At 33.1% G+C, this 17,216-nt stretch overlaps 1 protein-coding gene across 1 annotated transcript in view; it reads left to right on the top strand.

Moving 5' to 3' along the window:
- The window catches only part of LOC128679070 (uncharacterized protein), an 81,056-nt gene that overhangs the window by 3,064 nt on the left and 60,776 nt on the right, over window positions 1-17,216 (top strand). The window contains exon 2 of the mRNA XM_053761054.2: window positions 5,866-5,920. Coding sequence (XP_053617029.1) covers window positions 5,897-5,920 — 24 coding nt within the window. The 5' untranslated portion in view covers window positions 5,866-5,896. The remainder of the gene's footprint in view (window positions 1-5,865; window positions 5,921-17,216) is intronic.

The raw sequence follows: 17,216 nt of genomic DNA, 5'->3' as shown, positions 1-17,216 counted from the left end.
TGATTATAGTTTATAACAATGTTAGACAATGCAACTTTCTAATGGTGAAAGAATTTTTGAAATCGGTTTTGTAGTTTCGGAGATTACCCGCCTCAAACATACAAACTCCCAAACGCTTACCTCTATAAAGTAATATTATAGATGAATCAAATCGTAATATAGACGATAATAAATAAAAAAATTATAAAATATGCTTATCGTCTGCTTCAACATAACCTATATAGTTCATTGAAAAATCCCCGCTATTGTCGTCGCCGAATAAAGTCAATCAGACCGACTGCGTATGCAGCACAATGCGGTAATCATAAATGTAACGGCAGTGCTGCGGATATGCGACATCTTAAACAGGTTGTCATCTACAGATGAACTATAAATTTGTGATTTTAAATGTAAAAATAAAACCAACTATAACATTTTTAAATGCTGGAATGTCTGGGATTTTAACATAACGGAAATAAAACGCATTCTGTAGTGCTTTATAAACTTACGCACTTTGAACACCTAACTACATATGTATATGTTACGGCCAAACCCGATTACAGGATAAACTAATTTTACCTAGGCCAAACGAATTCATCCTACATGCGATAGGATAAACTGGTTTAGCCTAGGCTATACTAGTTCGTCCTATCGCATATAAGAAACATTAGTTTATCCTAGGCCAAACTAGTTTATCCTGATAGAAATAAACACACTCAGCTTAAACTAGTCTAAATTTATTTAGCTTAGTCCAACAAACTAAGTCTCCGAAATAGCATTATAAATATAGTATTTTTAATACTAAAAATACTATATCGTTTTAATATTATTAAAAATACTTTAATAATTGTTAGGATGTGATTGTTTGTTTTACCTTTATCGTTTTAATGAAATATTATATATATTATATAAATATTAATTTTAACTAAATAGTATTTTATTCAATTTACCTATTTATTTTGTCTTTCTAGATATTCTATAATGTGTAGACTAGGCCATGTCAGTTTATCCTGAGAGTGTGTATTTCTATTAGGATAACTAAGTTTGGCCTAGGCTAAACTAGTTTATCCTATCGGGCTTAGGACGAACTAGTTTAGCCTAGGCTATACCAGTTTATCCTATCACATGTAGGAAGAAATAGTTTAGCTTAAGTAAAACTACTTTATCCCGGAATCGGGTTTGGCCGGTAACATATATAGCGCTAGTAACGGGCCAAGACGACACGTTAGCTAACTATTAACTAATTAAATAAAAAAAGGTCCACGCTAGATCCCGTTACTATATTTGTAGCTACTCATTCTATGTGTATAGAAATAGTTACTCTAACTATAAGGATACGACACAATAACCATAGGCTGCACAATGGGGGCCATTCAGACCGACACGGAATAACTGCGCTTTGAATTATGTATCATTTAATATTTACCAGTGCTGATTTTTGTACTGCCGTATAGAAACTTCGGCCGTATAAGGAATAATGCTGTGTCTGCACAAGCCTTGCGCCCTCTAACTTGATCTTGAATGTCGACAGCGTTAATGATTTAAAAGAGCTATGAATATTACCTATTTACTTAATCTTTGGCTAAAGCGGTGGTGATCCAAACGTCAAGACGGGTGCCGTGGATATAACTTAGATTCTAACCTGGGACCTTTCGGTTTCGGGGGATTCTTGTTCCGAAAAGTCCTAGGTTCGAATCCTACTCGTTAATTTGTATACCAATCTGACTCATGTATTGTATAGTAAACATTCATAGACCACCACTTGCTTCTGGTGAAGGAAAATATCGAGGAAATCTGCACACTGGTTGACTATTTGAAAAAGTCTTGTCAGATGCCTTAGGCGACTTGAATACCAGTACAAGCATAACACACTCAATAAAAAAGAAAGATCCATCAACTGATTCATACGGCCCACTGTGCCTACATAGATCTTGTACATGCCACAAAATAACAATATCGCTGTAAAAAACACGTTTAAATTAACAATACAGTGACGCCACACCACACGTGACAATAGTGACTTTTTTTCTGTCCATCAACAACAGTGATTTTCACCACTCGGTAGCATTATGTTAAGTAGCTCTGGTAGCAGGTAGTCGTTTTTATACAGCAATCCAAGTAATGATGGCTCGTGCGCCCTGCGGCGCGCATGCGTGGTACACCCGACTGCAAGGTGGACAGAAATCAAAGTTTTGTATGTACTATTATTTGCTAAGTAAAAGTTATTCATTTTATAAACATATTTGTTAAAAAATAAACAGGAAATAGTAGGAAAGCGGACCCTGGATTCCGAAGCTATCCCAGACTACTTACTAATATTGATATTATTATTATAATTAATTCTAATATATATTACAATATTTTTGTAAAACCATATACAGCCACATAATATTAAATATATTATGTGGCTGTGTATGGTGTTATTAGAATTAATTATAAAACTAATTACGAAATTAAGGTACCTATAGTATATACCTATAAATAAGGTACTTTACTTTTAATGGAATGGTGATGATGACTGTTTTACAAAAATATTGTTACATTTTACAAATAACTGAGTCCTTAGGTACTACAGCCCCGCTAATTAGATGACCACCTACTTTATACATTTTTAAAAAGACAACAAAAGTTTTCTGTCAAAATGCAGTCGTGACTTCATCACACAAAGGACGTACACGCATACACATATTTTAAAATTACATTTGATTACTTCACTCACGCTATTTTCCGTGCGAGTAATGATACCTCGATATAACTTAGAATTTGAATTTTTGGACCATCTGGCTACCGTTTAAGAATAGCTCCAGGCATAAAGTCTGATACCAACAGCTAAAAAACTGTTAAGCGAGCGTCCATTTTCATCAGAGTTCTGTATAAAAACAAATTTAAAAATATATTTTTTCTCACTAATGACATTTTCAACATTTTTTTTTAGGATTTCTTTTATGCAAAAAGATACTTGTATTGGAAATCGATTGTCTTCTACTATTATTACTATTGATAAAAAAATATAATAAAAAACAAATGTAAATAAACATATTAAAATATGTTTTACCGGCTTTGGGTATGAAATTTCAATTGGTGAGTAGGTATGCAGTGTGTTCGATACTAGTTTTAACAATAGTCTCTATCGTCAAATTTAGTTCAAATTATAATATTTTTACTGTAATGCCATTTAATTTAATGACTAATAATTTGGTTGGAAACCAATATGTCGTAACATGTTCGATCGTGTATTCATATATGTCCTTTATCAAAGGCAAATAAAGACATTCGCTAATATACAAAAAACAATTAATATTATAATTTACACATTTTGAGAGCATCTTTTTTTTTTATTTATACAATTTTGATTTAATTTCCTTTTTGAAACGGAACCCTAACTCATACTCGTATGAGCGGTCATACGAGGTCTGTATTCAAACCACTTTTGAGTAACAAATGTATGTAGTTTTATTACGATAATTACTATTTTGAATGGTAATAATTTACATTTTTTTACATTTTCATCTAATGCAATATAATAATGATGTAACTACTGCTAAGTATTATATAATAGGTACTTATACTTAATCTGTATTTATGCTTCCAGTCGTATTCCTCACGGTTGAGGGTAGTAATCAATGAGTGGACTGAAGGCACTGAAGCACACCAACAAATTTATTGACAATATTAATGTAGTAATTTGCACCCAAGTCATCGAAGGGATCATATGTATAGAAAAGTCACATGTTCTTATTGAACTATATTTTTCTTCCTCTAGTACCTCTAAGTAACTCTTAATACCGGAAAAAGAGACATCAGAAAGGAGAAAGCAATATGCGTACAGATTTTATATGAATAATTATTATGCGTATTATCTTATTTATTTATTTAACATAATGGCAATAAAGACACTTTTTTATACAACCATAAAAGTAAATGTTCCATCTACTATTCCTATATATTAGTTAAAGAATGACACGAGCATTACTCGAAAGAGGATACTAGAGGTGGCCAGTTAGGACTGTAAACTGTAGTAGACGCGTTTGCAGGACGTTTATGACCAAATTTACGTCCCTATAATCATCACAAATTGGTATGTCGGGCTTAACAAATGTGTACATTACATTGTATTTATTTATTGTTATCTACTATTCATAGAACTTATGAAACAGGGTATTAAAAAAATCTGCTAATCGTTCATGGCTTTCTGTTAAGGAGTTTAGTCCTCCGATAAAATACCTGAACTGAAGAAGTTTGCTATACAAATACAGCGTCTTGTCTTTATCCCTTACGGAGAAGACAGAGCCGAGACTATTATTGCTAATCTGGTAGGTCATTGTGCTGTATCGTGGGGAGAATTTAGATTAAATAGTGAAAGGTTGCTAGCTCATCGGTTATAAAAAGAATCTCCGGCTTATAGCTTCTTCCTTTTGATTTATTTTTATAGTCTACTCAGGAGGAAACGCAGCTCTTTGCCACATTCGGTTTTTTTTCCGCTTCCAGACCAGCTTGGATATGAATCATAAATTATCTTACACTTTTTCTAAACTTTTACGACTTTTACTTTTCCACATTAACATCGTTTTGACAATAAGTATGTACATGTACAAAAATATCAACTGACAACGTGGACAACACTAAACGGCCCACACTAAGCACTAAGCTTGTGTCGGGTCCAATGAACCCAACGGGCACAACACACTCAGGACCGCAGACAAATATTTGTGATCACAGGTACAAATATTTGCTCGTGGGGTTCCAACCCAGGACTTCCAGATAGCGTACTGGCGTGGAGCACTACGCGTCGGAGGTCATTAATCTATTATAATTAATGTCAATACAGTAATTTAAATCATTATTACTAATGTACGAGTACTTTGTATTTGAAATAGTTAATGACGGAAGCCGATCAGATTACAGCTTGTCATGCTACCCACCAGTCATATCTCGTTGACTATTTATGTACAAATATAAACCAGTCGAAGCTATTTACAATACATCTCTATCTGCTTATTTGAACTTGAATTAATTGCACATGAAGTTGTTTTTTGCCGACTGGACTATTTTCCGCGATATTGCACATCAATACCAATTCTTACTTTGCAATTATGCTTACAACCATAGATGAAAGAAAAAAATAAAAAGCTTACAACAATTATAGGCGACTGTGTTACCACCAATTGTGTTATGGGATACATCATTCATAGATACGAGTACATCATTTTCCATCTTGATTTGACCGGGGATCGAGTCCGGGATCTCCAGTCTCAGTTCAACCACAGAGATAAATAAATAAGTAAGCAATAAATAAATATATTAGGACAAATCACACAGATTGAGATAGCCCCAAAGTAAGTTCGAGACTTGTGTTATGGGATACTAACTAAAAGATACTATATTTTATAACAAATACATATATATAATAGATAAACATCCAAGATCGTATATTCATTCTAGTGAATAATGTATTTTCATTTAAATATAATTATTTGTTTATGACAACAAGAGCATTTAGCAAATGTATAACTTTTTAATAATAACAAGATAGACATTATTTGTTTATAAAAAATATATACATAAACACCATTCTCGAGTCTGGAGCTACCTATCTCGCTCTCTTTTGGAGAAAACCAATAGTTACATCATTAGATTTGATATAGGTTTAATAAATCCTTACATATTATAAAACAAAGTCCTCTGTCTGTTGGTTCGCGATAAACTCTCAAACTTCTGCCCGGATTTTCATGTGGTTGTCACTAATAGATAGAGTGATTCCTGAGGAAGGTTTGTATGTATAATTATCTATGTTTTTACAAGAGCGAAACAGGGACGGGCCGCTTTTATGTTCTAAATAATGGCAATGTTAAAGTGAAGATTCTCACGTTTTTTTTTTCTTTACAGATTCGATTTAGAGGAATATAACAACACGAACATGTCGCAGAGGGATTTTTCAGAGGTATGTAATTTATTATCGAACAAATTTATAATTTCCTCAGAGTAGACAAATTTGAAGACTTTTGTCTTGTACAATTTTAATTTCTTAGAGAGAAAAAGCATTGTACTCGTATTCTACTCGCATCACAAATCTTGTAAAAGGCTCGGCGTTTTTCGTAATTGTAAATTTTAAATACTGTGTCACAGTTCGGAATCCAGATTATAAAGTTCACATAAAAAGAATAGAGAGAGTACAAAAAAAAACTGATCCATCCTACCTACCTATCCTACCGTTTCAAGATACCAAGAACATTGAGGACCTATACTGAAAAGTTAAATTATTTCCATCTAACTGCGCTTTCTGTACGTCGTGTACATCTGGATATGTATTTTCTTTACAAAGTTATTAACAACCAAATAGATAGTCCTGCGCTGGTTGGACGATTTATATACAATGTTCCTTCTCGTATGCCAAGGTACCCATGTAAATTATTTAATATCAAATTTTGTAGAACAAGAATGGGTCGTAATTCACCTGTTGTTCGATTGGCCAGTCTGTACAATAGCCTATCAGGCAAGTTGCCCGAACTTGACATTCACTTCCAGAGCCTTCCAAAATTTAAGAAAATTCTAAAGGCCAATGATTTACTTTAGGTTGTCGCTGTTATTTTTCTTTATATGCTACTTACTACCTACTTTATTGTTGTTATTTTTTTTTCCATTTTTGTTTAATTATAATATTTCTCTTTGAAAACCTATTGCAAAATTTTAACGCATGCTGTGGTTAACCTGTAATTGTAATGCAGTTAGCTTAAGGTAATTTTATTTGTACTGATTTTTTTTTTGTATGATATTGCTGTACTTATGTTGGTAACCCTATAAATAAATAAAGAAATAAATAAATAAATAAATAAATAAATAAATAAATAAATAAATAAATAAATAAATAAATAAATAAATAAATAAATAAATAAATAAATAAATAAATAAATAAATAAATAAATAAATAAATAAATAAATAAATAAACAAATAAGTAAATAAATAAATAAATAAATAAATAAATAAATAAATATTTTTATTTATTTAAAACGTCAAAAAATATTTACAATATTTCTTTTTATTATATAAGTATACATCATTTGTTCACCACCAGTGAACGTGTGAACGTACAGTCCTGCATGACTTGCCAGTTTCACGCGTACGGGCTTAATGTGTGAGGAACAGCGGATTTCATTTTCTCCCTTGGAGAATATCAGATTCTGAAGGATTAATAGTATACCAGTATTACAGATAGATTCATGATATTTCAGATTTTTTTTATATAAGGTAAAGTTCTACGTTTAATTGAATTTTATAGATATATAAACTCTATACGAGTATTGAACAATTTACGGAAGAAACATAAGTTATTGAAATATAAATGGGCGCAAGGACAGACTTGGCAACCTAGCATGAATATGTACACATCTGGAGCTAAATAAAACAAAAATACGTTAAATATAGACATCAAACGTACTCGTATGCTCAACAGAAATTGACTGATTTCCACTTGGGCCACTTCCCTGACTGGCAAGTCGTCCGTAAGGTCAGCAACAAATTAATATAATTCCAATACTATTAGTCGAATGCACAAAGTAATTCAATTTCAACACAGAGGGAGGCAACATATATGTTTCTTTCTAAACGCATATAAAGGTCAATTTTAGCTGAACATTATATTTTCCAGTTTTCTCTTTGGGTTTAGATTTATCTAGAAAAAGAGTTTTAACTTCTTTTTCTAATCTTTGATCTCCTCGGGAATCTAGTAGTAGTAGATTAATGTCTGTGAGTACGAAGTTTTATTTTAAATAAATAGTGTAAGTGAGAGTGCAGACTTGCTTATAATCTGTATCCTCGCCGTTTTGTGATACATACGTGTGAGAATAGAGTGGGCGGGAAGCCTAGCATTGTTATGTTACACTCATCTCGGCTAAGGCTTTTCAACATATGGTACAAATGGTACAGTTTGTTATGCATTTAAGATAATGTTTGAGCTTCCTTCTTTTATGTAAAGTGTACCAAAATATGGATAGGTAGCAATTCCATTGCGTCGTTTATAAGTGTCAAAACCTCCTGTTCAACCCCTTCAATTGTTAAATGATCTGTTTAGTACTTTTGAGTTTATCAAGGACAAACATACAATTTTCATATTTTCTTTATTTATATAGAAAATAGTATAGCAGCTAAGACTCAAAAGTAACCTCTTGGAATACGTTATAAACTTTTATGCATACATGAATAATCGATATCGATTTACAAGGAATTCGCACATTATGATTTTATAGTCGATGCATGAGTTTATGGGCGAATGCATCAATATCCCTCCAGGAAAGCTATTTTGGGATACAATTCATCACAATGTTTACCCCCAACCGCAAACAGAGGGGTGTTCTGTTATCAGCGTATCTGTGTGGGTTTTGATCTACTTAGGGTGACCTCCAGATCTACCATCTAATGTTACGGAACGATTCCAATGCAACTCAGTTCAATTTAGGAACCTAAAATGAATCGCATTCATCCTAAAAATTAAATCGATGGTACTAATTTGTGGATTGCGTTAAAAGATGGAGGTAAGCCCCCTGTACACCAGTCAACTTTGACATTAACTTGTGCCGCTGATGTTTTCATAAAATGGCGTACTTTGCGTTTTTCTACGCAGTTTAAAGTTGACTAGTGTAACGTATCCTTAGTTTTAAGGGTGACTCAATTCATCAATTTGAAATTATTCATTTATATACAATATAATTGAGCAAATTTCACGTGGCCCAACACGCACAAATTAAATAGACCAGTTGTTCACAAATAAATTATCTGATTGATTGATTCAATATTGGAGATTTTGTCATATACTTATACCTAGTACTTCGCTACCGCGGTAATTTTGGGATGAAAGTACCTTAGGTATGTGCTTTAACAACTTTATTATAACATGTACGCGTGTACCACTACCATATTTGAGGTACTTATCTGCAATGATTAATGATACGCATTTTATCTAGTCCTCAAATTTTAGTTGCTAAAAGGCGCGCTTCGACGAATAGTTAAGAGGACTAATAATAATAACGAATAGTGAATAGATTCCTTATTTGCGAGGAACATAAGAATTAGAGCTTCGAGGAATACCTACTAAATATCACACACAAAATCTTCTGAACATACTTCCATTATTTTAGTAGTTTTGCTTTATTGAGCCACATACCTACTACCTACACATACTCAGGCATTTAAAAATTTGGTACGCATAAATCTACACTAATATAAAATAGGAATTGTTTTTTGTTTATGTGCAGGTGGGCTATCTTTGGAACTACTGATTTCCGAAATTGTTTCACTAGTAAAATAGAACATTATACCTATTCCTGAACACTTTTATTCCGATACTCCTGCGTAAACGAAGCTCTGATAGGCAGCTAGTTAATAATATTAATAAGTTGGAAAGTAGGATTATTAGTAGGGACCACAGTTTATATAATAAGATCATCTTAAGAGATTTCAAGTCTAATTTCACTTTAGACAGATTTTTTAAATAAAAATATACCAAGCGATAGAAAGTGGACCGGAAAAAACATATTAATTAAACAAATATTAAGTAAAATAAATGTGAAGCCATTAGGAACTTCTAGTGGGCCAGTTATTATAAAATTATTATCTGTATATAGTTAAATTTATGGTGCACGGGTAACATTAGTTTTCTGTTTCGCGCAAAGTTTTTTAAGAGTTACATAATACATTGGTCAAGTCAGATTAAGAAGCAAAAACTTTCAGATTTCAGGACTGGCTCTTGGATGTAGTATTCCATAACACAAGTCTCGAACTTTGGGGCTCCACCCGAACCCTCCTTGGGAATGCTACTGTTATGTTGCCTATCAGCTGCCTAGGCTATGTGTCTCTTAGTCGCCTCGTACGACATCCCCGGGGGGAAATGGAGTGGTCCTATTCTAGGACGGAACCACCCGCAACCGTGCGAAATTAGTATATAGGTAAAAAACTAAAAATATACCAAGAAATAAATATGAACATGGAGTATTATGATACGCTTAAATTTAATTTATCAGACCTATCACTATATTCTGTCTTATTTATCGAGTGTGGAATTCAGCCACAGGATTCAGCGAAACTATTACATATATTTCTGATATAAAACATATGTAATAATAATAAAAAGTAATAACTGGACAATAAAATTTGATTTTTATAGTAACAAAGAAATTTATAACTCGACGACTCGTTATGAACCGTACTGCGATCCGTTGACTGTTTTATACAATGCAAATTGCTGTTGTAAAGATAACTGTCAGAGTATATTAATAGCGACCTTAAACTCTGAGCAATTAAATTCAAATTACGACGTTGTGTGAATTTAATTTAATAACCAATAGTCTTGGTAGCCTGTATTTCGGATGGATTTATCGTCGTGTGATTACACCACGGTCGTATGGCTGCTCGGCGCTGTCCCAGAGACATAATTTCATTTTATGTATAGTATTTCCCTTATAAAATTCTAATAACAGGCTGTGATATAATAACGTGGCTTTATTTCTTATAAATAAAACTATAAATTTGTTTTAAATAGTTTTTTTATTATGTTATATGGCTACCTATTTACCGGGTCTCTATTGAATGTTTTTAATCCATATCCTATACTGATATTATTAACAGAAAATATTTGTGTTTTTGTTTGTTTTTAATAAACTCAAGAACTTCTGGTCCGATTTTGATGAAATTTGACACCGAGAAACCGTCAGGAGTAACATAGGCTACTTTTTTATTATGTTTTTACCCGAGCGAAGCCGGGTCGAGGCTAATACGCGTTTTTCTACACTTTATTCTAAAATTTTCATTGATAGATTTTGCTATCACTATATCTCGAAATACCTACATAATATAATCAGCTAAGACAATCCTAAGTCATCGGATGCACACCGTGTGACTTTTACGACCACTTTTAACGGTTCTCTTAGCTACAAATTAAAATTGTAACAGATGTGGGGCAGCTTAGCAACGGCACAAACCCAATCCCAACTAATATTATAAACGCGAAAGTAAGTTTGTTACCTCTTCACGCATTATCTACAAGACCGATTGTAATCAATTTTAGTACACGAGTAGAAAATAACCTGGAATAAGATTAGGGTTCTTTTTATCCCGAAATTCAAACGGGAGCGAAGCCCCGGGGCGCAGCTAGTCTACTATATATTCAGCCGGCGCTAGCTCCGGCTAGACGTCTCCAGCTTTCAGCTCGCGAAGGTCCACCTTCCATCATACGAGTATCTCTCCCGTATGGAGCGTATAAAATATCTATTTTGTTTAGATTGAGCTGTGAATCCTTGGGACATTCCCAAGGATTCACAGCCCCATCTAAAAAAAATGCCTTCTTCGCCGCATGGTTATGGTTAGCTCAGCTTCTTGCTCTCTCTCTGCTCTCTCTCTCTTCACCTTTTTTAATTTTCGAACTGGAAATCTTTATTTTACTTAACACTATGAAAAAATTATCATATTCATAGTTTAGATTTATTAGCTATTTTCAAGTTAACCTTGAGATCAACACGGTTGTTAAATTTACGATATTGAGTTCACATGTAGTAAAGCAAATTTATGTTTGGTTGATAAATAGCAGTGTACGTCTTGGATGTCAGACATTTTCTTACTGAAATAAATTGCTGTTATGTTATCGCCATGTAAAATTATCTTTGTGATAACTGGAGACAATACTGATTCAATATGATATATCTTACATAATGGAAATTTATTGGACATTTACAGTAATATTATTTTTGTCTTTGTTTCCTAGATGTTCAGTTCAAATGTATATCCTATACTGACATAATTGCGAAAATTTTGTATGTAGTCTCTTCATACTTTATGTACTCATCAAATCTTCCTGTAAATTTTCATACATATAGATAAGAGTATAATGTAGATGTGGAATACAATTCATCTCTGAAATCTGACTACTCCCCGTGTGGTGGGCGGAGCTACGGCCAAATCTAAGATTCATAAGATCGAGTATGTTATTACTAACTCTGGTGTCAGATTTTATTCAAGTCGCCTAAATGCATCTGATATGACTTTTACGACTACTTACCGCCATCTAGTGGCAGGTAATCGAATAAACACTAGTGAACTAAACTGTCCACCAGTGTGCAGGTTTCCTCAGGATGTTTTCCTTCACCGGAAGCAAGTGGTGATCTATGAAAACTACAATATATGAGTAAGATTATGGTACACAATACACTCATATGACATGAGTAGAATACGAACCTGAGACGTTTCGATCCACAGGCCATTACACCACCACCACCACTTCAAATCAAAGTTTGAAACAATGATATTCCATAATGTTTTTGTTATATAAGTAAGGTACAACAACAGTGATACGATGCATTATTTTAATTTACTTCTTCATAGTCGTATTCCTAATGACTGAGGGTCGTGGTCATCACATGGAATGAAACACACGTAACAACTTTCTTGGCATTATTAATGAAGTGGTTTGGCATTGCCTTCTCCATTTCACACACAAGTTAATAATCAACAAGTGTGCAGGTTTCCTCAGGATGTTTTTCCTTCAACTGAAGCAAGTGGTGGTCGATGAAAACTACTATACATGAGTCAGATTGGTATACAAACTCATGTGGTACGAGTAGGATTCGAACCTGGGACCTTTCGATCCTCAGGCGGGGGTCTTAACCATTACACCATCACCGCATTTCAATTTTACCTAAGTTTTTAAATGATTACTGATTTGTTAGCCTGTTGGCATTGGAGCCAGGAGAAATAAAAACCGTTTCATGGATATATAATAACTATATTTGGAACATGGGTAGAAAAGCATGGAATAGCACATAAGGTAAATTTTATTCTGGAATAGCCACGGTGCGCAGAGGAGAAGTTTAGTGAGAGTGATTGCCAAGTGAGAAGCGAGATGCAAGAGTGAGAACTTCGATTCGGAATCGATAGACATTTAGTTTATAATATTTAATTCCTGCAAATACATAAAAACATATGCGAGTATCTGTCGTTCGTATTTTAGAATTATTTAATAGAATTGTAAAATATCGTATAAATATGTATAAATTCAATCTGAAACTTCACCAGCGCATAATCAATAATGTCCAACAACAATGAGAGTTGACAGTTACACCATAACTCAGTTTATTGATTACATCAAAGATTTAGGTAGGTACATTTAACTGAGGGTATGACTCCGCATACGTTAGTTAAGAAATCACACGTCTACAATAAAGGCTTCCAATGAGTCGACGTTGCTCTGCATTACATCTATCGATTTACGTCATTCTTTGCGTTGTGAAAGATTGAGTTTAGATTTAGTGTAAACGTGTGTGTGTGTCCCGGCTCGGGTAAAATCATAATAAATTATACGCCTAAACCTTCCTCAATATCTAGTTAAAAAATCCGCATCAAAATCCGTTGCATCTAAACATACGTTAGGGACAGACGGGTCAGCCGGAAGCGATTTTGTTTGATCAGTACTACTAAATAAAAAAAATCTACTTTTAGAGGAAGGATTCTCATATATTTAATCCTATTTGTTTTAATTATCTGCAAAAATGTGATTACATTATCGTTTGTTATCACTCTTATATTTGGAAAGTCTATAAATTTATTCATAACGTTTGGTATTTACGTCAAATTTAATTATTTAGCGTAGAAAAAGCGCCGTTGCAAACAAGACCTTGAGGTTAGCAGAATCGACACCCAGGTCGTCGGTCGTGGCCTGTGGTATGCCAGACTCTAACTCCCATGAATGACTTGTATTTGAATACGGCACTTATAACATGTAGGGTTACTAATTTATTCATCAACATCAACAAATTGACGTCCGCATTCTTAGCAGTTTAAAAAAATAAAAACGGAATAGAAGGATAACGGACGGTTAAAAATAAATTATTGTTATCAGTAAGGGAAAGTTTAAAAAAATAATAATATTGCAACTTTTTAAATTTATATCTTTCAATATTGCTCAACTTTCACAGAAACAGCAAGGCGTGTGAGCTAATGCCCATGCCTAATGGTAATGAAAATATAAGTACTTACTTACATGAATGAGACAAAGAGCACGTGAACTAATCAATTTCGGTGTATTCTCGGATTGCGATCACAATTTTGCATTTTAATTGCAGTTAGGCCAGTTCAGAAAATTTGAATTAAGAATAAGTAAGAGTAAGTAATAAGTAACATAATTTGTTTGATTCGTCCGTCTAAATATATTTCTAGGTGAATTTGTCCTGCATCGTCTTGTCGTTCCTTAACATAGAAAAGTTTCGAATCTATGTTTTCGTTATTTTATATTACTATCAAAAATGCAAAATGATAGTACTTCTGTGGCTGTTTAACTGTCGGGTATCCGTTATTCATTAACATATCTGATTAAAAATAAATACTTATAATTAATTATTCGCATCGGGTATCATGTTATTTATTTGTCTAAGCATTTAGTGACATTCAGTATGTAATTTGTATCCATAATCACTTTTTTATTTTTACTCAACTGCTGCAGTGAAGGTGTGTTATGTTTTCAGAGGAAGTACGTATGTACGTACGAAACAGAGTTTCTTTTGCCCAGCAGTGGGACATTGAAGAGACGCTATTTAAAACATATTTGCCATTCAACTCAGGTTTTTTATTGAAATATTTAATCAAGTTATTTAGGTAAATAGTAAGACAAGCTTAGTTAAAATACTTCAAATATATTTTGTGTATTGTTTCGGACATAAAAAAGCCACTATATAATCATGTATATTTAAGTACATAAATAAATTTAACATTAATAATAAATTTTAGTAATTCGATTCTGATATATAAATCTCCACACATTTCATTATAAAATCTTAAATAGATGCAATCAAATGCAATTTATTACCTTTATGTTTATGTTCAATCAGTCTTTTATTCGCAGATTCGGTAATCATAAATAGCTTCCAGTAATAAGTCATTATAATGATAAATTTAGGTGCGCGCATGCATGCGTGGATCCACGAATATTATTATTCTGTGTGAAAAAATCTCACAACTGCCTGCCGTTAAAATGAAAATGATTGATAATTTTGACTTATAATACATACACAAATAATAATTAAAGTGACATTTGACTGCAATTGTGATACAAATATTGAAATTTGAGACAAACCAGAGGCCCGATTCTCATGCAATCGAAGTTAATTTCATTAATTTTCTACAATTTTTATTAAAGTTTTAGCACAGTTTCTGTCTTCACTCAAAATCACCATAGAAAAACTTTGAACTTTTTTGATTGTGAATTTGTTTAAAACATTCGAAAAAATTGGAGAAAATTTATAAATGGAATCAGGCCCAGTAGTGTAGGTGTCACTGCTACCAGGAGCTGTACGGTACCCTGCCTAGGACCTCCAAACTTAGAAGGTGGTTGGATCCTAACCACCGAATCCGAAATGCCAGTAGTTTGTAGCTTGTGAGAAATAATATAAAAATTGACGAGAAAAAGTGCCTGTGAAGGTCTAATTTCTGAATAAATGATTTTGAATTTAACTGGCGACCGTTTTTTCATCGCACTAATTGTTTTATAAGATAAAACTTGTTTTAAATATTATACCTATTTTTGCTCTAGGGCCTTGCCTACTAATGATGTTAGAATGGAACGGAATCATAAATATTTTTTACACTAGTACATAGACGTAAGAACTTTATTTTATGCTCTGAGATGATGTTAGGAACAATTACAGCATTCCGGAAACAGATCGATATCCATTATGATGAGAAACTTTGCGGTGGAAGAGTGCGGTCGGCGCCTGCGCCGGTGGTGGTGAGAGAAAACGCCGACAAAGCAATCCCATAGTCATTTCTCACAATCACCGGTTAAAACAAAAAATAAATCACTTATTCTTTTTTAAGAAATACGCCATTTATGAACGAGCTTCATATTAGTTGGTTGACTTAATGATCTTTGGTTTATAAGTATTTTTTTGCATTTCCTCTACTTGTTGATTTTACTTTATGGAGTAATTGCAGTACCTATTAATATAGGATATATTTTTTTAGTTTTGTTTGATCAATGGGTGTGAAAACCATAGATAGAAAAAAGGTTCGTTCACGCTTCACTTGATATTTCTAAATCTTTAGTGAAAAGAGTCCTACGTAACGACCATTATTTGTTTAAAATAAAGGTACATAGATAATTTTTACATTGTAAAAATAAATCAATAAACACAATACATACCTACATACAAATTAATAACTAGTTATCTAATTAAAATTAAAATAAATCTTAAAAACTAATACAATTTACAAACTATCGACCTAATTTTATGATTTAAAATTGTTTACATTTGGAAGTAGACACCGCGTAAAATCCGGTCATACTCGTATATGCGGAAACATATGCCAAATGGTTGCCACCATAGATAAAAGAAATATATGTTGCCACTATGTATCGTATTGCCGACTGTACACCATCGCCGAACTCAAAACGACCCCGACCCGAAGGAATGAATATTGCATAGTTTGCATGAGAGCTTTTATTTACCGCAATAAAAAACCAGCTACGTATTCCGAATCCGCCATTGTTCGATGAAATGTTCCGCGATAATTTTTAGCTAGCATTATAATTAGATGGATGCAACAGTCATTTTAATTTGTAATAATTGTAGCTACCTCATGGAGGGTTAACAAAAAAAACTTTTTACAATGTTTGGTGTGTTATAACTTGAAAGCAGCACTTAAAAATGCATCTCGCGGCACGTTTTATGCATTTTTATGGTTCCTGCTCGTTGGTGAGCCCAAGCGTACGTGACGTATACCTGCAGTATACCTGTGGGACGGGTAACTACGAGGCTTTTTTGTTATTTAAAATATTACGCAAACAACCTTAATACAAGTAAGATTAGTCTATATACATATTTAATTAATAATCTGACAGCATTTTACATAAAATAATAAAAAAATTAGCTCTGAATGACTAAATAAACTAAAAGTGGCAAACAACCACTTTTGTCGTAAAATTCATATCAGCATAAGAAATAAGTATATCGTACAGATAAATCTGAAAGAGGCCTATTAGAAAATCATTCTTTGTAATAAACTTTTTATTTATTTGTTATGGCTTCCTCGTTGAAATCTCATTACATAAACGACCATCACTATCCATATTCTTTGAAGAATTTAAAGACTATAATAAATATGTGTATGAGTGGTTTGAAATGCCACTTGTCTAGCTACCGTCCCGTTGCAGTGAATGATCATCGGAAATGAACAAAATTCCTATATGACTGACTACTGACCA

This window comes from Plodia interpunctella, chromosome 21 (assembly GCF_027563975.2).
Source record: "Plodia interpunctella isolate USDA-ARS_2022_Savannah chromosome 21, ilPloInte3.2, whole genome shotgun sequence".
In the NCBI taxonomy this organism is placed as follows: Eukaryota; Metazoa; Arthropoda; class Insecta; order Lepidoptera; family Pyralidae; genus Plodia; species Plodia interpunctella.
Note: the sequence above shows the minus strand (reverse complement) of the source record. Positions and strands in the feature narration are given on the sequence as shown.